This window comes from Bos indicus x Bos taurus, chromosome 11 (genome assembly GCF_003369695.1).
Source record: "Bos indicus x Bos taurus breed Angus x Brahman F1 hybrid chromosome 11, Bos_hybrid_MaternalHap_v2.0, whole genome shotgun sequence".
NCBI lineage: Eukaryota > Metazoa > Chordata > Mammalia > Artiodactyla > Bovidae > Bos > Bos indicus x Bos taurus.
The window spans coordinates 82211144-82236591 of NC_040086.1; the positions used below are offsets into that span (position 1 = coordinate 82211144).

General features: G+C 41.2%; 1 protein-coding gene across 2 annotated transcripts in view; it reads left to right on the top strand.

Moving 5' to 3' along the window:
- Positions 1–25448, top strand: part of NBAS (neuroblastoma amplified sequence) — a 330907-nt gene that overhangs the window by 222068 nt on the left and 83391 nt on the right. For both annotated transcript variants that reach the window (XM_027556036.1, XM_027556037.1), the window contains 3 exons: positions 4785–4895; positions 16383–16633; positions 17765–18099. In XM_027556036.1, the coding sequence (XP_027411837.1) occupies positions 4785–4895; positions 16383–16633; positions 17765–18099 (697 nt within the window). The remainder of the gene's footprint in view (positions 1–4784; positions 4896–16382; positions 16634–17764; positions 18100–25448) is intronic.

Genomic DNA, 25448 nt, shown 5'->3' on the forward strand with positions numbered 1-25448 from the left:
CAGACTGTATTTTAGGCTTGCAGATTTAAAATAGTAAGGATGATAATTATAAGAAAATTTCCCTATGATTTTGGTATCCTGACCCCAGTACCATGTTAGAGGTGATGCAGTATGATTGGGGTTAAAAGTATGAAGCTTACCGTGTGCATGCTAAGCCACTTCAGTTGTGTCCTATTCTTGGCAACCCATGGACTGTAACCTGCCAGGCTCCTCTGTCCATGGCGTTCTCCTGGCAGAAATACTGGAGTGGGTTGCCTTGCCTCCTCCAGGGGATCGTCCTAACCCAGTGATTGAACCTAGGTGTCTTATGTCTCCTGCATTGGCAGACAGGTTCTTTACTACGAATGCCACCTGGGAAGCCCATGAGGCTTACTTTAGAAATTTAAAAACAAGATTCCCTTTGATTCCTGGCTGGAATCTCGCTTTTCTGCTACATGGCTGTTTAATTTCCTCACTGTGTTAAAAATAGATACAGTCGACTTAATCCAAGAGGAAGGACCACGTGTTGTGGGTCCAGGGCACTTTCATCTGTCCTGGGTTCCTAGAGAAAGCAGATCTTTCACTCTGGCAGTTTCTCTTGTTCGAAGCCTATAGCAGCTTCCTTTTTTTCCTTTGTCCCTTAGCTCGTTCCAGAAAAAAGTTAGCCCTTGTGTGAGATGGCAGTACACTTCAAGGCCTATGGGAATATGTTCTCGTTTAGGTATGGAGTTCCCCTTGGTTTTAATACTGGTCCTCATTTTTTGTTTTCGATCAAATGAGTTCTGATCAAATGAGAATTACATGTCAGGTGTTAGGGAAGTTAAACAAGATATTTTTATAAAGTGGGCTCACTCACAATGGTTATTAAGTTAGAGGTATGTTTTGTTTTTAACACCCCGATTTGTGGAGTGCTTCTTATGGGCCTAGAATGGTGTTAGATGCTCTATAAACTTTATTTTGAAAACATCTTTTAATCCTTAAAGGTAACCCTCTGGTATAAAATGTTATCCCCATGTTATAGCTGAATAACTTAAAAGTGTTTGTCACTCAGTTGTGTCTGACTCTGTGCAACCCCATGGACTGTAGCCCACCAGCCTCCTCTGTCCATGGGATTCTCCAGGCAAGAAGGCTGGAGTGGGTTGCCATTTCCTTTTCCAAAGAACTTAAAGCTTATTAAGTAATTGGCCCAAGTTTCCATAGATGGTAATGCTCACAGCTGTGATTTCCTGCTACCTACCAAAGGCATCACATCTTCAGCACCACGCACCCTGCCCACACTGCCTGATTGAATTTTCCCAGAAGCATTGGTATGCAGTTCTGTCTAGGTTTCCAGCCTTTGAAACAAGGGTAGATTGTGCCTACATTTTACAGTTATTAATCTCTCCTGATAAGTACCTTAAAATCAGTGGTAAAGAATCTGCCTGCAATGCAGGAGCCGTAGGAAATGCGGGTTCGATCCCTGGGTCAGGAAGATCCCCTGGAGGAGGGCATGGCAACCCACTCTAGTATTCTTGCCTGGAGAATCACATGGACAGAGAAGCCTGATGGGCTATAGTCCATGGGGTCACAAAGAGTCAGACATGACTGAAGTGACTTAGCATGCACTCATGAGAAGTACCTTAAAATAGCAAAGACGGTCTTGATTATGGCAGTGGCCGTTGCTATTTTTCATCATTATTCTTAAATCTTAAAGCAGCAAAATAACTTCAGTACTCTAATAGTACTTTATATTATCCTGGGCTTTTTTCCTATGAGAAGACACTCAAATTCTTTTTAGAGTGAGGCAGGGAAAATGGAGATCAAAGAAAGATAGTAGGGACAGCCTATGGGAGAATTCAGTTAAGAGAAATGTACAAATTTTTTTTTTCTCTTCCCCTCTCTTCTCCTGGAGGTTCATAATTTCTTAGGTTCGTTTAATGTCCAATTTGAAAGTGACTAAAGAGATAATATCATCCAATCTCCTTACTTTTGGAAGAGGAATGTGAGAAGCACAGAGCCTTAAAGCATTGTTCAAGGTCGCAGAGCCAGGAGTTGAGCCTGGGCTTCCTATTGCCGAGTCCAGTGGGCTTTTCTTTGGGCATTTGGTAATCCTGAGTGAGATTGTTTATGGTTTCTTAGAAGAGGGTTATTATGCATATACAAGTTGACAAGATAAGGCATGCCTTACATCATCAATTACATTTTGCTAGGGCTTTGTCTTGTCTTTTTTTTTAAGCATCCAGCTAGCACATGCTATTTGAAGCGTATCCTAGAGGACAAATATATGCTTTTGATAAATAAATAATAGAATCTTCTCCACAATCTGTTGTTTATAAATATACACAGCAGTCTTTAGATGGCTCGTTCAAAATATCTCAAACTATCTATGAGTTTTCTGAGTTAGCACTTCTGGTTTGGAGACAGCATTTTCGCATCTCACACAAAAGAATCCTTGAAGAACCTGCTTCCTTCTGTTTTGCAGCTCCACCTTCAAACATGTCCATTCTTTATTTTCTTACTAATTGTATGTCCATTTTAATGGCCGTTGTTTTCTGTGCATACGTTATAGTTGTCCTTTTTTGTCTGTATTAGTTATTACTATCTCAGTGGCTAGGGTGACTTTGAGGAAAACAGAATATAGTTTGGTTTCTTCCCACTTTTATCATATAATAAAGATGTGAATACTTAGTACACACCTCGTGTCAGATGCTGTGGCAGACTCTCATAATAGGAAGGGTGAACTGCTAATGGTCCCTGTTCTCCACAAATTCTCATTTTATCCTGTGGATGTCAGGATAAAATGAGAGTTTTATCAATAAATCCTTTAAGCAATAATTTTTAATGACAGTTACCTAATAATCCAGGTATTGACAGACTTAATTCAGTCCTTGGTCTCTTTCTATAGTCTATGAGCATTGAATGGCTTTACATTTTTAAAAATGGCTTACATTTTTAAAAATAGCTTACATGTTTAAAGGTTTGTGGAAAGGCAGGAGTAAAAAGCAATAGAAGAATATGCTACTGAGACCGTATGGTGGTAAAGCCTGAAAGATTTACTATTTGGAAAAAAAAAAAAAGATTTACTATTTGGCTTTGAACGGAAATCATTTGCCAGCTCCTGGGTGATCCAGCTTACAAATATTGGTTTCCTTAGTGAGGCTAAGTGTAGTCTTAGCAGTATTACTTGATGGTAATAGGTATTTCATTCCTGTTTCTGTGGTTTTTGTCCACCATCCTTCCTTTTTTTTTTAATTTATTCATTTTAATTGGAGGCTAATTACTTTACAGTATTGTAGTGGTTTTGCCATGCATTGACATGAATCAGCCACAGGTGTACATGTGTTCCCCATCCTGAACCCCCCTCCCACCTCCCTCCCCATACCATTCCTCTGGGTCATCCCAGTGCACCAGCCCCGAGCACCCTGTCCTGTGCATCAAACCTGGACTGGCGATCCATTTCACATATGATAATATACACGTTTCAATGCCATTCTCCCAAATCATCCCACCCTTGCCCTCTCCCACAGAGTCCAAAAGACTGTTCTATTAATCTGTGTCTCTTTTGCTGTCTCGCATACAGAGTTATCGTTACCATCTTTCTAAATTCCATATATATGCATTAGTATACTGTATTGATGTTTTCTTTCTGGCTTACTTCACTCTGTATAATAGGCTCCAGTTTCATCCACCTCATTAGAACTGATTCAAATGTATTCTTTTAATGGCTAATATTCCATTGTGTATATGTACCACAGCTTTCTTATCCATTCGTCTGCTGATAGACAACCATCCTCCCAATGAAGAATTCCATCCTTATGTTTCCTTTGCTTCAGGAAAGTTGGGGTTTTATGACAGTTTCTCCAATATAGACTTTATGTGAGTGCTCTGGACCAGAATTGTTTACATACCTAGAGATTCTCAAGTCTGATGACACCATTCCCTGATTTGAACTTTCCATTGAGTCTCCATTGCCTGTAGGATAAGGTATAGATCCTTCAGTAGACCTGAGGACCCAGCGCATTCATGGTTGTGAAACCCCGTCTATCAAAAGCCCGTTTGTCTCTTCTCCCTCTTTATCGCCTCTGCTTAGTTAATCCCTGTTCACTCTCTCATCTGTATCCTCACAGTGTTTTGTAGTCTTTTGACATTACCCCTTTCTGTTTGATGCCTGGTTCACACTTCATACACTCCATTAGGCTGTGAGTTCCTCAAGAAGTATCTTGTTGTTTTTATATCTTAAGCAGCTGGCATAATAGCTGGCCCAGTGTAGAAAATGAGAATGTATTGAGTGACTGACTGTGTTTTTCTCGGAGATTTACCTGTGGGGCAGGGATCCATTTCTTTGTATTTCTTTTTCACTGTAGGCTCTGGTACCTAGACCATCGTTTTTTTATCTCAGTACATTTTGGACTGGGTCATTCTTTGTTGCAGGAAGGCTGTTCTGTGCATTGTAGGTTGGTCCGCAGCCTCCCTGACTTCTGCCCACTAGATGCCAACTGCTTTCTCCTTTTCCTCGCCCACCATGACAATCAAAAATGTCTCCAGACAAAATTGTCAAATGTTCCCTGAGTAGGGCTAAATCACCCTCGTTTGAGGTCCATTGATCTAGACGATTCCTTGGTCATTTGCAGCGCACCACAGTGAAGAAGGAGCATTAAAATCCCTTGGGTGTACTTTTCCTGAATTACTGTGACACGTCTTATGAGGGACTGTGCTGGCTGTGCCCCCTTTAGCATGAGAGCAGTCGTAATGCACGCTTTCTCTGCTGATTAAGGTCATGTGTTTCTCTTCTTTCCTTGCCCTGTGGTTGATGCACGTTTGTGAAGGACGCTGGAGGAAAACGTCTACAGCATCGCTCTTTCTCTGGCCCAGCGCTACAGCGTCTCCCGTTGGGAGGTTTTTATGACCCATTTGGAGTTCCTGTTCACCGACAGTGGGTAAGCACACGACTCGTGTAAGTTCATGTCCGAGTCTTTTTTCAGAGGCTGTTTTAGAGGAATCTTGAAGTTGTGTTGTTCAGTTTCACTTTTCCTTTTGAGCGGTTGTCGACTGGTCTCTTTGTACAATCTCTCTTCATGCATCTCTTTAGGCACCAATACGCTAACGATTGTCTTAGTTTTTGTTTTCAGTAATAATCCTGAATTTGAGACTTTTTATTCATTGATTCAAAGACATTTACTGAGAATCTCTTGTGTACTAGGAATAGTGTTAGGTCCTAGGGTTACGGTCGTGAACAAAAGCAGACATTTGAATTGTCCTGGAACTTTTAGTCTAGGGTAGAAGACAGATAATAATTGAATAATGACATAGGCAAATGTGAAATTAAAACTCTGACAGGCCCTGTATAAGAGAGCCCAACTAGGGGATTTGGCATAGTTAGGGAGGACTTTCCTGAAGAAATAACTCTTGAGCTGAGACATAACTATTGACTCAAAATTAAGTATTGAATATACTAGAAACGTTTTCTAGGAAGGCAGGACAGTTTACTACAAAAAGCCCCTGGACAGGATGGAACATGATTTCTGCAGGCCTAATAGATGGTGATATGGTGAGGCCCCCAGAGTCAGTGGAGCATGACGGGAGATGGGGGGAAACCAGACCTTGTAACAAGACCATGTGGGCCCTATCTAGGGCTGTGGGCTCTTTCCTGAGAGTGATTGGAAGGTGCCTAAGGATTCTGATAAGAGAGAGAGGTAATATGATCAGGTTTTCATTTTGATGAGATCATTGTGGCCACCATGTTGAGGAGGGATTTTAGGGAGGCCACTGCAGACATACATGGACTGTTTAGCAAACTATGAGAGTGATAGACTATAGGACGGATGACCATAGCCTGGAGTAGGGTTTTGACAGTATAGCAGTAATGAGAATGGGCTTCAGAGATACCTGGAAAGTGAAATGGATGGCACTAAATAAGTCAAATGATAAGGATAAACTAGCTATGGAGGTGAGTGAAAGCAGGAGGGTTACAAATTACGTCCAGGACTTTACTTGGTCCATTGGATGATGCCATCATTTGAGACAGAAAATACTAGTTAGGGGCACAAGGTTAGGGAAGGGTGAGGAAAAGGCAAAGGAATAGAAGTGTTATACTTGTGGCAGTTCCCAAGAGGAAAGATCAAGTGGACAGTGTGTCTTACAGATTTGGGATTCATAAGGAAAGGTGGAGTTTGGAGATAGTAATTTGGGAGTCATAGGCACATAGATAATAAATAAGTCATGTTGCTGGTGTTCTTTGGGAGTGAATGTAGAATGAGAGAGGAGAAATACTTAGCACAAACTTTGAGGACCTTCCACAATTAGTGGGAGAGGAAGAGCTGCCAGCAAAAGGGACAAAATCAGCAATTGAGAGGGAGCAATATTGTTCTAGGGAAGCTATGGGACAAAAGGGTTTAAAGAAGAGGGGTAGTGTTGAATGGTCAGTTCAATTCAGCTGCTCAGTCGTGTCCAACTCTTTGTGACCCTACGGACTGCAGCATGCCAGGCTTCCCTGTCCATCACCAACTCCCGGAACTTACTCAAACTCATGTCCGTGGAGTCGGTGATTTCATCCAACCATCTCATTCTCTGTTGTCCCCTTCTCCTCCTGCTTTCAGTCTTTACCAGCATCCCGGTTGAATGGTCAAGACCTGTTATAACTTATCGACTTTAATTTTATTAATATTTCTGGAATTCTACCATCTACATCTTAAATATTTATGAAATTGTTACATGGGTGACAGTATTAATCTGTGATAAATATTGTAGTAACTTCACCATTTTGGAGACATAGACATGTTCAAATAAATGTTTATTATAAAATGCATATTGGCTTAAAAAATTTTGGCATTTTATTAAATGTCTCTCTTCATTGACTGTTACATAAAAGGTTGTCATATCTGTCCAAACAGGATGCTCCATTGGTCTCTGAATATATTATAAATTATCAGGCAATCTAGTAACGTGCATGACTGTTCGCAGCATATCATTACAGCAGATCGCAGTGTGATTATGCAGATGCACAGCAGTTACAAAAAGGAAATCATTATCTGCTGATGCCATTACTTATGAGCAACAAAACACCTAATGTTGATTTAGCAAGTTCTGTTTGGTGCTCCCTGTTCTTTACTTAAGACTGTTATTTGCCATACTGTTCAGTCCAGCTTAGTCACATGAGTATTAAAGATCAGCTGTTAATACAGTAGAAATTGCCCAGTATTTACTTGCTGAATCAATGCCAATAAGATGTCAATAGATCGCAGTTACAAGAAAAAGACATTCTTTATTTTAGGGTTTTTGTGTTACTATTTCTTTAAAAAAGTCATCTTTGCCTCTGAAGTTGATTTTTCTATAATTTTGCCTTCTCCTTCCTCTTGGTTGAATTTGGAGGTATTTCCTCATTTCAGCCAATGTACAGAGAAGCAGGCACACGGGCTGGATGAGGGAGCCTTGTGCACTAACGCAGACGCTTCCGATCAAGAAACCGTGAGTACATCCTGATAGTCTCTCCAGCCGTGTGTCCCTGCATGGGAGAAATCAGTTCTCAGAAACTCATTCTCCTATATTCTTAAGTCATAAATGATTTCATGGTGAAATGTCAAACCTACAGAACCTGACACATGATCGGTCCTTAATGAATGGTAGTGATTACTGGAATTTCACTCCTGTAAGAAAGAGAGAATTGTCATAAACACCCAAACTTGAGTTCCTGGTCTCCTTTCCCCCTTATTTTTTCTCATTTTCTTTCTTTTTCTTGGTAGTTTTCAACATCAGAGATGGCTTTGTGGGTCCGTGTGCCTGTAGTCAGCTCCAGCTGGCGGACCCTGGCTCTTCTGAGTGTGTTCAGCTCCCTGAGCTCAGAGTTGATTCTTGCTCACCGCAGCCTCCACAGCCCTCTTCACCTCTGGGCTGTTCTAGGCACTTTGGTGCATCTTAGAGATGACATCTGGTGTGAGGGCATGGGTTTTGGAGTCAGGCCACATTTCAAGATCCAGCTCTGCTCCCCATAACCCCAACTGTGTAGCCTTGAGCAAGTCTCCTGATCCTCTTGCATTGCTGTTTTCTCAGTTATGAGGACCATGATCCCCACCTGGTTATGGTTATAAAGATTAGAGAAAATCTGTGGTGTGTGTGTAGCCAGGTGGCTCTTCAATCTGTCAAGATTATTCCTGTTACTGCCCTTGTCAGTTCTGCTGATTCCATCAACGTCTTTAAGTTTTGAATATGGGATCATTTTGAAATGGCAGAGGATGCTTCTAGCTGGTGGAATAGTGCATTTGTTTATTCATGAAGTATTATTATCATCTTTTTTACTAGAACCTTTGTGTTTTGAGCACAGTTTTAAATGTTAAACAAAATGGGCTCCTCCTTACCCTTATGGAGTGTATATTCTAACTGGGGAGACCCGCACCACACACACACACAGTTAAGAACAACTAAAAATAAATTGCTAGTCATAATAAGTACCATAAAGGAAACCCACAAGGAGCAGATAGGAAAGACCTCTCTTAGGACATACAAACAGATCACTCTTGGAAAAAGGAAGAAAAGGCATTTGCAGAGGGACCCCATTCTGGGACAGTGGATTCTTGGCATTTTTGAGTAAAGGAACAGCCTTGGTGGCTGGAGCGAGTGGAGCCCACTGAGCAAAGGAGGACTACACAGGGGCCAGAGATACTTTTAACTGTCAGTTTTGAGAACAGCCTCAGTCTGTTCCTTCTTATTTAAGCTGCAGACCCGAAGGCCACACATCCTACACTTTTATTTCATTCTGATATGTGCTTTTCCATCACGCAGGGGATTGATTATCTGCATGATCTTGCTTGGGTGGTGGAGATCAAGTGAGATACCTCTTCATCTCAGCTGGTCAGTTTAGTGCCACCTCTTTAGACGTTGGGAAGGGACTCTGCCTGTGCTGTGCTGCTTTGCACAATCAGTTGTATATTGTCTAGTAGGACTCTGTGGTCTCACATATAAGGATGGGCAAGAGCATGTTACAGCTATGAGGAAGTCAATGAACTATAATGTATCTACCTTCTCCTGTGTTGAAACAGAAGCTGAGGGTTGCTGTTGTTCATAGGCTGATGTCCAGAGTGCCATGTTATAGAGAATTCTCAGTTCTGGCTTTCTCCTCTTGGCTTAGTTGAAGAGTTAGTGTGAGAATAATTAGTGTGTAGAAAGGGGGATTTAAGGCAGCTTAGCTTTTTGAAAGTATATTATAACATTGAAAAATAAGGTAAATAAAAATTCAAGTCCAGGAAGAATCCATATTGGAGTCGAAGGCTTGACTATAGAAATTCAGGTCATAGGTCTTACCCATTTTTTAAAATTGAGCTATGCATTAACTTTTGATCTTTCTTTGGCCCAAAGGGTCATGATGCTGATCACGACTGTGATTTGCATTGTACATAAGAAAAAATCTACCAATCCTAAAAATGGAAAAACTAAATGCTACCATTACCCAAATGGAGGTAGTTCTTTTCATACATCAGCTACCTCCCTTTCTGTGTTATGATACTTAGGGCTACTTTTCCCCCAAATAGTAAAGAAAAAAATTCCTTATACTGGCACAAAATGTAGTAAGAAAAAGATGCATTTGGGGCCTGTTCTCATCTTGTGAAAAGTGCTCAGTACTTGAATCCTACAGGTCTGGATTCACACCACAGCTCCATGACTTCCCTTCGATGTGGCCTTGGTGAGCAAGTTGTTTCATCCTTCTACTCCTAGAGTTTCCTCCTCTGCAAAATGAGTATTCTCACTCCATCTTGCAAAACTACTGCAAGCTTTGAGACATTTATATAAACACCTGGCATGTACTGTAGTAGATGCTCAGGGGTGAAAAAAAGTAGCTATTTTTAAGTCTGGGCTTCCTTGGTGGCTCAGTGGGGAAGAATCTGCCTGCCAAGCAGGAGATGCAGATTCAGTCCCTGGGTTGGGAAGATCCTCCAGAGAAGGAAATGGCAACCCTCTCCAGTATTCTTGCCTGGGACTTGGGAAATCCCATGGACAGAGGAGCCTGGTGGGCTGACCCCACGGAGTCACAAAAGAGTCAGACATGACTTAACAACTAAACAACAACAGCTATTAATTCTGGAAACAGACCAGATTTACTGAACTCGCCCTCTGACAACTGTCAACCTAAGATTGCAGATCTGATTTTTGAACAGTTATTTTTCAGGTCAATGTGAATATCAATCATAAGATACCTGCTTTGTAAGAATTAAATGAGATAGCATAATACTTGATATTTAAGAAGTGCTTAATCAGATCAGATCAGTCGCTCAGTCGTGTCTGACTGTTTGCCACCCCATGAATTGCAGCACGCCAGGCCTCCCTGTCCATCACCAACTCCTGGAGTTCACTCAGACTCACGTCCATCCAGTCAGTGATGCCATCCAGCCATCTCATCCCCCAATCCCTCCCAGCATCAGAGTCTTTTCCAATGAGTCAACTCTTCACATGAGGTGGCCAAAATACTGGAGTTTCAGCTTTAGCATCATTCCTTCCAAAGAAATCCCAGGGCTGATCTCCTTCACAATGGACTGGTTGGATCTCCTTGCAGTCCAAGGGACTCTCAAGAGTCTTCTCCAACACCGCAGTTCAAAAGCATCAATTCTTTGGCGCTCAGTCTTCTTCACAGTCCAGCTCTCACATCCATACATGACCACAGGAAAAACCATAGCCTTGACTAGATGAACCTTTGTTGGCAAAGTAATGTCTCTACTTTTGAATATGCTATCTAGGTTGGTCATAACTTTCCTTCCAAGGAGTAAGCGTCTTTTAATTTCATGGCTGCAGTCACCATATGCAGTGATTTTGGAGCCCCCAAAAATAAAGTCTGACACTGTTTCCACTGTTTCCCCATCTATTTCCCATGAAGTGATGGGACCAGATGCCATGATCTTTATTTTCTAAATGTTGAGCTTTAAGCCAACTTTTTCACTCTCCACTTTCACTTTCATCAAGAGGCTTTTTAGTTCTTCTTCACTTTCTGCCATAAGGGTGGTGTCATCTGCATATCTGAGGTTATTGATATTTCTCCTGGCAATCTTGATTCCAGCTTGTGTTTCTTCCAGTCCAGTGTTTCTCATGATGTACTCTGCATATAAGTTAAATAAACAGGGTGACAATATACAGCCTTGACGAACTCCTTTTCCTATTTGGAACCAGTCTGTTGTTCCATGTCCAGTTCTAACTGTTGCTTCCTGACCTGCATACAGATTTCTCAAGAGGCAGATCAGGTGGTCTGGTATTCCCATCTCTTTCAGAATTTGAAGGATGCCTATTGCTATGCCTGTGCTGTGATATCTTTTAAAATATTTTTGGTAGAGAGATAATAGGAGACTCCATAAACCAGTTGGAGTTGACAGTTCATGAGAAATGAGAAGGCTTAAGGGGTCAGGCTTGTCCTGGAGGAGACGAAGCCTGTTCACATGGCCTTCCTCCCACATAAGCACTCTGTCCATGGAAACCGTTCCGAAGAGGAGCTCGGCAAGTGCTAGTGTGTCAAGAAGTTGACTCCGAGGTCCTCATTACTGAGCTTCTCATGAAGTTCGTAGGTGACCTTGCAGAGTGAAAGTTCATTTTTTGGTTTGCGAAGGCACCTGGCTAACATGCTGGAGAAGCCGAAAAAGGCCACCATTTTTTCACCACATTGCCCCCACTTAATCACATATGCAGCTGTCAGGCAGCACTACAGATCAGGTCTGTGCCATCAGGTTCCTTCGGAGGCATTTGTGTGGTAAATATCTTGAACTGTTTGCCTCACATCGAGGAGGAGTTTCCCTCCTCACATTGGAGGAGTTGCGATTTAAAGGGTAGAATCGTCTCTTTTCCACAGTGGGGAAGGAGTCAGTGGTGGGGGCCTGTTCACCTGTGGTCATGGTCATTCATGTGGGTTTACACATCTTCATACTACTGGGGTTAGTCTTTGGGGGACCCCTAAGCCCATCCCTTTGCTCCTTCCAGCTTCTCCCAGGAGCCCTCACCTCTCTCCTTCCAACCCCCTTCTGTGTACTCCTTACAGTCAACTCATGAAATGGTGTATTACTCAGTCTCAAATTAAGTAAAGTATAATACATTTGAGTAAATTTTTTTCCCTATACGAACAGAAGTCCTTTCAATTCATGCTGTTCTTGAATCACATTTTTGGGTGATTGACAGCTAGAAGCCATTACAGAACCCCTTAATCATGGGATTAGTACCAAGAATTTATTCCTTGTGCCTTTAGTACAACTAATGCTGGCTTCTTCCCGTAGTTAATCTCTGAAAGTTAATGAGCTGCCTTACAGCTAAAACTTAGAAAAAGCACTTAAACAGTTTTTAAGGGCAACCACTGATTTGATTAGTGAAAAGTCCACATGGTATTTCTTCCTACTCTTCAATGTGGGTTCTTTGGAATTGTTTTCTAAGTAGAGATTTCATTTCTTGTTCCAAAGGGAAGATAACAGCTTCTTTCGATGGAACTATTAAAATGGATTATCAATTACTGGCATCTATAAAAGATCTTAGTACCTTGTCATTTACTGAAGAGGGAATTTTTCGTATTTATCGTGTGTCAGTAAAGATATTCCAGTATCTCTCTTGACAAGATAATTAGGGAAAATTGCACATTGAGCAAACTGAATTGTAGGCACAGAAGAGTAGGTGGGTGGGAAGGGGGAAGGTAATGTTGACTGAAAGAGACTATTTTCAGAATCAAGTCAAACATAGAGGAGCTAAAGCTATTATGATTTAGTCATTGTCCATTTTGTAAATGAGTCTGTCTTAGGTACTCTGTTTATCAGGTGATAGGAATGAAGTATGACAGGAGAACTCTTAGATTTTTGCCACTGGGAGAGAGAACTAATGTCTGTGTTAGAGAAGGAATCCTGTTTTTGAAATGGTTATCAGTACAGGTGCTGGAGCCCATGGATTGGTGGCTGCTTTGTGACAAGGTGAGCAGACCCATCCACACAGAGTCCCGACAGATCTGGATACTTGGTCTTAGGCAGGTCACTTGTCTCTAATGACAGTTCTCATCTGGAAGTTGGTAATTGGGCTTGCTTGGTGGCTCAGATGGTAAAGAATCTGCCTGCAGCGCAGGAGATCTGGGTTCAATCCCTGGGTCGGGAAGATCTCCTAGAGAAGGAAATGGCAACCCACTCCAGTAGTCTTGCCTGGAGAATCCCACAGACAAAGGAACCTGACAGGCTACAGTCCATGGGGTCACAAAGAGTTGGACACGACAGAGTACACGACAGAGTGACTAATACTTTCACTCTCAAGTTGGTAATTACCCAGATTCCACTTGTCTGGCACAGTTATCAGTGTAACAGGTACAAGGTTTTTTTTTCTTTTTTCCTTCCATCGAGTGTGTTCTGCTTGCAAATCTTTGTGAGTATGAATCATCTTAACAGGATGACACAGCTTCTTATTTACTTCTTCACTGCATTGTTTTCAGACTTCACTTAGCAAATTACAAAGGAACATCAGAAATTCTTTGACTTTCATACACCACTGGGTGTATAGTACAGGCGTACCTTGGAGATATTGCAGTTGTGGTTACAGATCACTGCAATAAAGCCAATATCACAATACAGCTAGTCCATGAATTTTTGTTTCACAGTGCATATAAAAGTTACTTTTACACTGTATTGTAGTCTGTAAATGTGCAAAAATAATTACATCTAAAAAACGTGCAGACCTTAATTAAAAGATATTTCATTGCTTAAAAATTCCAAAATAATTGCAATAGTCAACATCAAAGATCACTGATCACAGATCACCATAACAAATATAATAATAATGACAAAGTTTGAAATATTGCGAGAATTACCAAAATGTGACACAGAGACACGAAATTAGCAAATGCTCTTGGGAAAATGACACCAGTCGTCTTGTATGATGCAGGGCTGCCACCAAGCTTTGATTTGTCTTAAAAAAAAAAAAAAAACACCAAGTATCTGTGAAGTATAGTAAAGCAAAGCACAGTAAAACGAGGCCTGCCTGTGTATTTCAGAGATGGCCTTGCACACTTTGAATAGTTGTAGGATCCAGAAGAGTTTCGGACTAGCCATCCATTTATACTCTTTCCTATACAGACCTTGTGCTCTCTTGTCTTGATAACTTTCGTTCATATTATTTCTGCTTCATTCCTTTCTACAATACCAACTTCAAGCACTTCTTTCAATAAACCTGTTGTCATTGATATCTACCTCCTCTGAAATTATAGCTTTAGTGGCCTTACCCTTTTATTTATTTTTTTTAATTGAAGGATAATTGCTTTTCAGTGTTGTGTTGGTTTCTGCCATACATCACTGTGAATTAATCGTAAGTATACATATGTCGCCTCCCAACCACCCCCTCGGTTGTCACAGAGCACCAGGTTCAGCTCCTTGTGTTATATGGCAGTTTCCCACTAGCTATCTATTTTACAAGTGGTATATATATATTTCAGTGCTACTCTTTCAATTCATCCCACCCTTTCCTTCCCGTGCTCTGTCTACCATTCTGTTCTCTATGTCTACAAGTGGTTCTCATCTTGATTGGGATATAATTGCATGTCCTTTGTTAGCCCACACCATTATTGTGCATTGTTGTTTAATTATTTAGAATGCAACTGGATTTTCACACTGCTAGCTGAGAGCTCTGTGTTGTAAATCTTGATACCCTCCCTGGTGCTGAGCACAGGTCTCTTATCTGTAGAGGACACCTAAGTTTTTGTTCATCCTCCCATCTATTTGGCATTCAAGGCACATGTCGAGTGTTTCCTTCGTACCACACGCTGGTGCTTGGTACTGAGAAACTAAAGCTAAAGAAGATGTGGTGTCATTTTTGCCATCAAGTGGTACATAGTCTATGTGGGACAGGCAGACTAGTAAATAGTTAAAGCATGTTATGAATAGAAGGAAACTGTGGGGCATTTTTATAGAGAGGGATATTTTTGCAAATGTTTGAATTGTATCTTAATAGAAAAATAGGATTTCTCTTGAACTGAAAGTTAAAAACGCGTTTTGGAATTGCTTGATATTTTGACTTTATAGATCGCTGCCATTATCCCAAGTATTATCACACCCTCGTACAGATGTTAAAGTATATTGTGTGTTAACTTTATTTACATAAAACAAAAACATGTCTTGGCACTTGCTAAAAGAGGGAATTCCAATGAATAGAATGTTGTATTTCAGAGGAGTTGCTTTTAAACTATATAAAGCCTAACTTTTATCCTGCTTGAGGTCTCGCTTCATGCTCCAGGTCTCATTCTCTGCTCCCAGGTTCTTTTTCTGCTGCTACTATGAACTCTGGAAGCTGGGTGTTTCCATTAGAGCCCAGGGCTGCCTGGAGACCTCTTTCAGTTAGCAAGCTTGAAGCTCTTCCTTTGTGGGGTGTCAGGATTAAACTGGGCAGGAGGCACTGTGTTCTGTCCAGAGGAAAGTGTGATACCAAATTCAGCCCTCTCCATCACCCACTTAACACAAACTGATGAACCAAACAAAACCCCTTAAAATTGTTTTCAACAGTTTAACATTAAATGACTTTTAATAAATTACATTACAAAAACATTTAAGTCAAGATTGAAACATTAAGATATGTGCTTTATTCAAGTGGCTTCTTTACTGCAGACAATTCAAGTGCAAGTATCTCTTCTTTCCTATTTTTATTCTGTTTGAACACAGTATCAAGGTTATGTCTTCTGAATATCAGTTCTAGCCCTCTTGAATATAAAATTTATGCCAGAAAGTTGGGCGTTTTTCTTCACCTCGCTTTTTCCTAAATTCCTGAAATAATAAGTTTGTTTACATTTCTATAATGAAGCTCAAGTTTTACCTTTTTTCTTATGACATGAATAAATAATGCATAGTGGAAGGTGACAGATCTGGGTTCATTTCCTAGCTAGTAAACACTGGGCTGCTCTCTGCTGCAGAATGTGAAATAATATCTCTTTCTAGGGTTACTTTAGACCCACATGAGATAATGTGAAAATCCTGTAGTACCATTTGAAGTGGAAGTGACCTGCACCTGTACCAGAAACAAGTGCTACTACTGTATTTGATTAGGCAGCAAGAAGGAATTCGTGAGAAGTAGTCTTTCTTCCTGGAGAAGGCAATGGCGCCCCACTCCAGTACTCTTGCCTGGAAAATCCCGTGGACAGAGGAGCCTGGTGGGCTGCAGTCCATGGGGTCGCTAAGAGTCGGACACGACTGAGTGACTTCACTTTCACTTTTCACTTTCATGCATTGGAGAAGGACATGGCAACCCACTCCAGTGTTCTTGCCTGGAGTATCCCAGGGACGGGGGAGCCTGGTGGGCTGCCGTGTATGGGGTCGCACAGAGTCAGACACGAATGAAGTAACTTAGCAGCAGCAGCAGCAGCCTTTCTTCCTAGGTTTCCAAAAAAAGGGCACTTAAAAAAAAAATGGAACCAAATCTTACCAATCTTAACACAATTTGTCTCTTAATATCAGTTTGTCCACAGGAGAAATTGAAAACCGCGCCCAGTCCCTTCATCTCTTTGAGACATTGAAGACCGACCCTGAAGGCTTTCACAAACACATGGTCAAGTATATTTACCCTACGATCGGTGGTTTTGATCACGAAAGGCTGCTGTACTATTTCACTCTGCTGGAGAGCTGTGGCTCTGCGGATTTCGGGAAGTACGCCATTAAACCGGAAACCCATGTTTGGCTACTGAAGAAATTTAAGGTAGTGGCATCAGGTAAGATGATCATCTTCCTGCCTGAATTCATTCTTTAAATTCAGTCTCGGACTTCGTGTTTGATACATGATCGTGTTCTTGCACTGTGGCTGGCATGACTGTGAAACCTCAGTATTTTGATGCTAATTGACTTTAGTTATCTCCCTAGCTCCTTTACTTACTGTTGAGAGACTTAAATATTAGAGAAAGTTAGGTCACACAGTGACTTACAGAAGGCCTGGTATTCAAATCCAAAGTTCTTGAGGTCTTTTTTCCCCTACTCCCATTGTTTATATTTTATCTATATAAATGACAAGGTTGAGACACTTTAAAATAGGCCGTTTAGCAGAATTTTACTTCAGTGGAACCTATGTGTTTAAGGAATGTATGAAGCCTTTAAAATAAGAGCTTTAGAATCTTTAATGAATTGTGGAAATCTGTAGAATGGTGTCTATTTGTCTTTATGCTCATAACTAAGAGGTTAACCAGAAGGTATGCAATTAAAGATAGGGAGAGAAAAAGAGGAAAAAAAGAAAAGAAATTAACTACATTAAAATCTCTCAAATCCGTATGAAATTTTATAATTTACTGAACCCAGGTCTCCTGCATTGCAGGCAGATTCTTTACCATCTGAGCCACCTGGGGAGCCTTTATAATTTATAAGGTACTTTCATCTGCTATTCATAACGATTGTGAGAATTTACTTCAGTTTATCAGTGGTTTACTGAGTAACTGAATTCGACCCTGGACCAGACACAGAGGAAAAGGAGTGAGGTTCAATCCCTGCCTTTAGGTAGTTGATGAGATGTCCGCTGGATGACAGATGAACCTGGTGCAGTTTGGTGAGAGAGCTGTTGGAAGAGCATGTAGGTGCTGTGGGGCACTGAGGAAGAGAGGAGATGTTGCCAGGTCCAGGGTACGCGTGAGGATGCTGGGACTCACAGAGTGACCTGCTGAGGGCTGCACAGTTGGCCAAGCTGCAGGCAGGGATTGGAACTCAGATTTTCAGTTTTATCTCAGTGACAAACGAAGCTGTCTGATGGAACTGAATCTTTTCATTCAACCATGCAGAGAGGCCCTGTGTGGGTTTGAAAGTTCCTGTATGTTTATGTTGGAATGAACTACTCTCTCTTTTTCTTGCCTTTCCAATAGGTCTTGATTACAAAAAGCTGACTGATGAAAACATGAATCCCCTTGAGGCATTGGAGCCAATCCTTTCAAGTCAGAATATCTTATCCATTTCCAAACTTGTTCCCAAAATCCCTGGAAAGGATGGCCGCATGCTTTCCCCAAGCTCTCTGTACACCATTTGGTTACAGAAGCTGTTCTGGACTGGAGACCCTCACCTCGTTAAACAAGTCCCGGCGTCCCCCCAAGAGTGGCTGCACGCCTATGATGTCTGCATGAAGTACTTCGATCGCCTCCTCCCAGGCGACCTCATCACTGTGGTGGACGCAGTGACCTTTTCTCCAAAAGCTGTGACCAAGGTAACCAAAGATAGCTTCACGTAGACTGGCCATTTTAGAAGAAATGGAAATTGCCCTTCCAGTCTGTCAATTTGTTTTTGTTTCCTTTCTTGAAAAGAGGAATACTTATGTGGTTGGTGGTTTCGTTTTCTGCTGAGCATGACGTATGTTCATTGGGAGGTCATTTTCCTCTATCATAATTGTACAGGTAGTCTAAATCAGGATTGACGGTTGTAATTTGCACATCCATTTTGTTCATATTATAGTTGTTCTCATAATATGTCATTTTATACTAAATGCTCCATCCTCTTCTTTCCAACTGACAAGTGGAAAGAACCTCCAGGGCCAAGCCCATGTTTCCTGCATTCAGAGCCAGGCTAATAACTTGCTGCATTGAAAATCAAGATCTTAAAAAATTTTCGCATTAATAACACTTAGGACGTGACCGGCTGGTAGAATTGCCTGGAGTCTGTGTGGCGTTTTCCAATGTCCGTTCTGTGTCTACGTGAGCAATTTTAACTGGATTCTAAGTCCTGCTGTCGCTCCTTCAACAATGTAGACTTTCACAGAAATAGACAGTGTAGGTCCTTCCCCTCCCCTCTTGCCCCTCTCACCCAGACTCCCCTGCTTACCACAAATGTGAATTTCTCATTGCTTGGACATGGGGCATTGTCTCTCCTAGAAAATCTGACTGTTGGTCTCAGATCTAAACAGCATCATCTTTGGGACTTCCTTTCACTTTCTCTCCCGTCTTTGCTGCTACCTTCTCTTTTTACCAAGTTGCCCAGTCTGCCCAGGACCCTACCTCATGTATTTTTACTGTAGTTCATGTTATCCTGAAAACTGAGCGTAGAGTCTAAGAATCCAAGTCATTCATTTGGAGATTGGCACAGGTGGAGGTTCAAACATCTACTAGAAATGCTAGTTTTAGCTGCTTTGCTAGATTAATAGTTGTGGGTAACCAAGGACTCCATTTCCTTATTATAACTCAATTAATTCAGTTAATAACTTGGTTTGAAATTTTATAACCAATACGGTGAAAAGGAGATAATCATTTTTGTTGTTGTTAAGAAAAAAGCAAGGATGGTTATAAAAGGATTTAACATGATATATCTGAAAAGAGCACACGTGTAGAGTTACAAGGCTTTGAACTTTGGACCTGCCACTTCTCAGCTCCTTGGTTTAGCCTCAGGAATCTCTGTTAGACTTTTGCCTCCTTAGGGCAAAGGCTGTAATTGGAATTTATGAAATAGATAATAGCATTACCCTGATTTGAATAGGTGAGGAAATGAAATTGAGGTTTAACAAGGTTAATATGGTAATAGAGGAGCTATGATTTGAACTCAGGGAGGCTTGTTGCAGGCTGTTTGCTCTTAAGTACTGAAGTAGACTATTTCTAAGAAGTAGAACAAATAGCTAGAGTCAAGGGACCCGGGGCCTTTGTAGCAACTGTGGGGGAAAAGTAGGGCCAGAGAGCCCCAGGCATTTTCAGTCGAAGCGGAGCAGCCTGTCATGGAATGGATTTTTCCAGAGCAGGGCTAAGTAAATGAGGAAGGCCGGGCCGGAGCCTCGCAATGTCTGGGAAAAGACGAGAGTCCAGCAAATAGTGGATAAATCTCCAAGGGTGAGAAGAAGTTGGAGTCTAATTACGTACTAGCAATGCTGGAAGTGTGTTTTGGAGGGAAAGGGCTGAGAAAGGAAAATGGCTCCAGAGCTGGGTGGGACCTGTGAACCAGCTGAAGGAGCTCTACAAGTGAACAGACTGGCCAGGAAGATGGAGTGGCCCAGGCTGAAGAAGGTTTTATGTATTTTGTCTAAGGGCAGAGACAAAGCCTAGCATAGCCAGCCAAGGCCATGTTCTAATTGTGAGCACGGGTGTAGGGGTGGATAAACAGCCTAGACTTTCCAACAGCGGTTATTTGCTCATGGTTAAGCAAACCTACCCACTCCAGTGTTCTTGCCTGGAGAATCCCAGGGACAGGGGAGCCTCATGGGCTGCTGTCTATGGGGTCACATAGAGTCGGACACGATTGAAGCGACTTAGCAACAGCAAGCAAACCTAGGATTTAGATGCAGAGTCTACTCAGATTGTTATTTATGTTTAAGTCAGACGATTTTAAGTTACAGCACATTCTCATCGCCTTAGTTTCTTAAAGATACCCTCCAACCACGAGAAAATATATGACCCAGTTGTCTGTGGGCATATGTGCACTTTTTCCGAGGAAAAGATGCATAGCTAACCCAGTTGGGATCGAGTCAGTTAATTGTGGTGTTGTTTTCTCTTAGCCCAGATGGTGTTAATTCTCAGCAAGATATTTTGCTGTAGAATGTGTCAAGAGGTGGTTTCCTACTAAGTCAAGCTATAGAAAAGTAAGACAGCCACATTAATTTGCTGTCTTTAGCTTTATGTCTATTCTTGGTTTATTAATTGGCAAGCTCTAAGTTTTCCATTCAGAGAGGGCAAATACAAAGTTTAGGTGCAGTGCATCTTTGATATCACACAATGCTGTCCTAGAGAGAGAGGGTATAAAATTCATGTTGAAATACAACCCTCACACGTCAGAGGACACATTTGGAAAAGGAAATGCGGCTGGATGTGGCCAAGTTTGCAAAACACCAGATGTTGCCACAGCTTGTACATGATGTAAAAAATGTAAAATAAGTGTATGTTACTCATATATAGTGTGCAGTTTTCAAATGTGCACCCACGTTTAATTCAGAGCCAAACTTTTGGAAAGAACTGGTGAACTCCTGCTAGAGGGCCTAACATGTATTCAGATACTGGAATTCACTGAGGAATATCCCCAAAGCCTGAATTTCATACCCATTCTGTGATGAAATAAACCTGCTAAGGCACTTTGCCTTCATAATAATAGTCGCTTGCGCTAGCAGAATTCATAGACATTCTGGGGAAAATATTCACAAAACAACATTATGTCATGTAGGCTAAGATTGAATTTGCATGACATTCGAGGTGATGAATATGCAGAAGGGAAAAGAATACAAATATTTCAAGTGCATTGGCTCTAGTTCTCAATTGCCGCTTTCCAGTTGAGTCAGGTTAGGGTTGCTCTCATATTGCTTTTCCAAATCAGTAATTAGAAACAGTTTTATAGAAGGGCCAGAGAACGAGTTACTGGGTTAGAAATCCAGGAAAATGGTCAGCAAAGCTGAAAAGCAGGTCAGAACACCATTTGCTTGGTTCAGACATGATGTGATTATAGAAGGGGGCTGCTGCTGCTGCTAAGTCGCTTCAGTCGTGTCCGACTCTGTGTGACCCCATAGACGGCAGCCCACCAGGCTCCCCTGTCCCTGGGATTCTCCAGGCAAGAACACTGGAGTGGTTTGCCATTTCCTTCTCCAATGCGTGAAAGTGAAAAGTGACAGTGAAGTCACTCAGTCATGTCTGACTCTTCACGACCCTATGGACTGCAGCCCACCAGGCTCCTGCGTCCATGGGATTTTCCAGGCAAGAGTACTGGAGTGGGGTGCCATTGCCTCCTCTAATAAAAGGGAGCACTTGCATGTAATTCCAGCCTTTGTGTTCTGTGCTCAGTGCTCACTCTCGTTTGCTGGTAGAGCTACATCCAAAAATAAGGATGTGGAAAATACTCCTCCTATTTAGGAAGTGCTCCTCTGGAGTTTGCCTGAATCCTTCTTTTAAAGCTCGGTAATCACAGAATTAAAAGTGCCTTCTAGTGTCCTGCCCACTGCTTCTCAGACTGGATTGGGTAGGCGTTTACCACCCGCTCCCCACCCGTGTGCACCCGAGGTTTCAGCTTCTACCAGTTTGTTCATTTGGGAAATGTATCTCCTTTGGGTTAGAGCAGAAAAATTCTTGAGAACCTCTTTAGTCTGATCTCTTACCTTGAGCATTGTTTCTATTGTTAATTAAGCCACTACCTCTGCTTCTATATTTATTTACACACACACACACACACACACACACACACACACACACTCACATACACATAAGGAATCTTTCTTTCTCTTCTTACGTTGCCCACTTTCTGGTTCTGCCTTCTGAAGCTGTGGAAACGGCATGAGGCCATCTCTTGTTCATAAGACTATTTAGATTCTTGAACTAAGCTACTATTTCCTCCCATTGTCTAGACTAATTGCTGTAAAAATCTAGAAAAATAGATTTATCTTAAAAACCATGATATGATCTAAAAATAAATTTTACTTCAGAAGTTTAAGTCACAAGCAAAGGGCTGCATTGTAGCTATCACTTCAGGATCTTTCCAGTGCTAATGCCATCTGTTAACTAAGAATGGGAGTGCATTTTTCACCATAATGAAAATTGGTGTCAGAAATCTGTGTAAAAATGTTTAGGTGATGCATATTTCCTGATTGCATGGCATGATAGATGACTTTCTGATGCATCAGTCAAATGCATGCTATACAGATTTATTAAGTATTTAGGCATTATTGTGTGCCGTATACTCTATTAGTTGCCATTGGAGACATCAAGACATAAAAGACATGCCTATAAGAAACTTAAAATTAAGAGTTTTTTTCTTTACAGTAAAATTATAGCAATTGAGAATTACTCTCCCTATGAAATTAGAAATTCGTTGACGGGAACGATGTTGCCTTTTATCTCCAAAGCTCCAGGTATCTAGCACAGTATAAAAACAGATACTCCTTAAAGTGGTTGTTAAAATAGTTATAATCATAGATGGACAGTTTTTACATCTTTTAATTTGTGAACGCCTTATTATTCTTAGCAGTTATTGAAGATCCTAAACAACCTTTGTTTATGTAATATCTGTTGATATTTATCATATTAGAAATTAAAACCAACATATTTTAAAAATATATGTTTAATTCACTTAAGACTACCAATAATAGATCCATTTATAGGTTGATGGTAATAGCATCTCTTAATGGAAAATAGAAAGAGAGTATTTCACACACACACAAAATGAAAGCGTGACATCATTTTACAGTTGCATGTCTGGCTTAATGTTAACAGAACACAGCTAGGTTCTCATGTTTGCTTTTGTGTTCAGCTTTTGTTGTTTGGGTTGAAGAAGATGAAGTTTTCAGCCTTACACAGATACAAGGTTAGAAAAGGGAGGTGTGCTTTAATGGCCTGTGGTCTAATTCTGAGTGTTCTTGCCACAATAAACTCGTGATAGATTCTTACAGGCTAGTTGTAGTGTAGAATCAGAACCCCTATCCTTGATATCTCTGTGCTCCGTTATACTAAGACTGTTGTTCTAGATCGCACTTTGAATGGCTCTTTTACCCGTGTATGATTTGGAATATAATGCATTAAGCATTTGGAAAATTGGCTCACTGAGTTATGCAAATCATCCAAATGTTGATACAGAGCCTTATATATCATCAACAAAATCACATGGATTATTCTGAACACTCATCTCATCCAGTGAGTCTTTAAGCATTGGGAAGCTGTCACGCTCACAGTTGTGGGTACATGTTTTCCAAAATTCCGATTTTTGCTTGAAAGCTTAAGTTGTGTCATTGGCAACAAATACTGTGAGTTATTTTTCTTGAAGTGACAGGCTCACTTTGTTCACGTTGGAGAAAATGTTTGCCAAATATTCAAGTCTGAATAGCCATAATTTGTCTATTAAGTCGTTCTTTCAAGCACAAATGGTAATGTATGCCAAAGCAGCTACTTCACCTCTTCATGACTGAGAGAGTCATTCAAACACTTTTTCTTTATTATATTTCAGTACACAGTGAGGCATTTTATGTGTATCTCTCAGTCCTTCAAAGATAATGCATTCAGTGGTTGAGATTTAATGAATTATTTTTACTCCTTCATCAAGAACATTCTCAGATGAAAATACCAGTAGAGAGCCCAGTGACTCTTAGGACAGCTTGGTGCCACTCCCTTGATTGTGCTAAGTCCCCACAGTTTTATCCACCATTGCTTTTTTACCATCATCTAAGTGTCAACATGGCGAAAAAGGTAAATAATGTTTTCATGTCATTATCAAAATAATTTTGACCTTGTTCACAAGGTCACTCTTGAAAGAGTCATAGACCTTTGTGGTTTGTGGCCCACACTTTGAGAACCAGTTATAAGTTATTCTTTTCAAAACCACAGCCATCCGGTGCCCATATGAAAGAGCATTTCAACTTCCTAAATATGTGTAATACAAAAAATAATGAAGATATGTCTGGTCAGTGCCTAAAGGATTGTCTTATAGTTCAGTTCCTCAAAATAGTGTAATTCCTAATCAGCTTTCCAAATGTAGAGGTGTCAGAAAGAACTTGAAAATATAAAGGGAACGTGTGCGTGGTAATGTCATGATAACACTCTATGAATTTTTGAGCTTGCAATATATCTTTTCCTTCTACAAAGTTTAGCTTTTATAATTTTTTTAGCAAACATATACATTTTTTAATATTAATCAAGCTTAGCAGAGAGTTCTCTGGGAGAGGCATACATTCACCTCTTTCTCAGTTTCATTCCCAGGCCAGGATTTCGCTTTAGAGAAGAGGTGATTGATTTTTCCAGGACTTGAATGCAGTAGTTTGAGGGTCATGATTAAAAATGGCTCCACTCTTTCTTTACTCACACCCCCTTTTAGAATTCAGGAGAATGAAAATGACTATCAACAATAAATAAATACTGTTGGAAGAGCTGGAATTGGGGAACATGGCCTGGATCTGCAGCCCAGTAGACTGTCTTTCATGAAAGTTCACACTTGTTTGAACCTTGGCTTGTTAAGAACGGCTGCAGAAAGTCATTCTAGAAGGAAGCTAAGGATGGGTGTGCCCTGACAGGCAGGGCAGACTGGGGTTGGGACATTAACCTGTGGCTCTGAAGTCTGCTCTCATCCAGTGGGGAGGAGTCAGGAGAGGGGGAGAGGGATGCGCACGGTGCGCTTGCTATAGTTTTGGTTAGAGTGGAAATTTTCTCCTCGTAATGGAAAGATGAGGAGAGGACAGGGGACTTTTGGCTTGCTTAATTAATTCGGCTTGATAATGAAACCTCTTGCCAGTGAGGGGAGAAAGGAGTCCAGAGTCTGTGGGGGCCTGGTGCTGTTACCCGCCCTGCCACGCCCACTCCCTGAGGCCACTCCTCCCGTCCCTGTGAGTCCTGTGGTGCATCCTCCTGGGACCAGTCGTGGCAGTGCAACCTGTTGTAGAAAACTCCAGCCTAGGTCAGAAGAGACCCTCCTCCACCTTCCTGTGGACGAGGCTGAAAATTCACTCTCTGTTCTGTTTCCCGTCTCAGATTTTTGCCTAACTGAACTGAAGATTAAAACTCATCACAAGTTTTAAGTTAAGCCACGAGCTTAAATGAGAGTAGAAATAGGCCAAGTGTTACAGGTCAGCAACTTTAAAATGACCCAAATTTAAATTCCCGTGATTAAATTCCCAGGGAG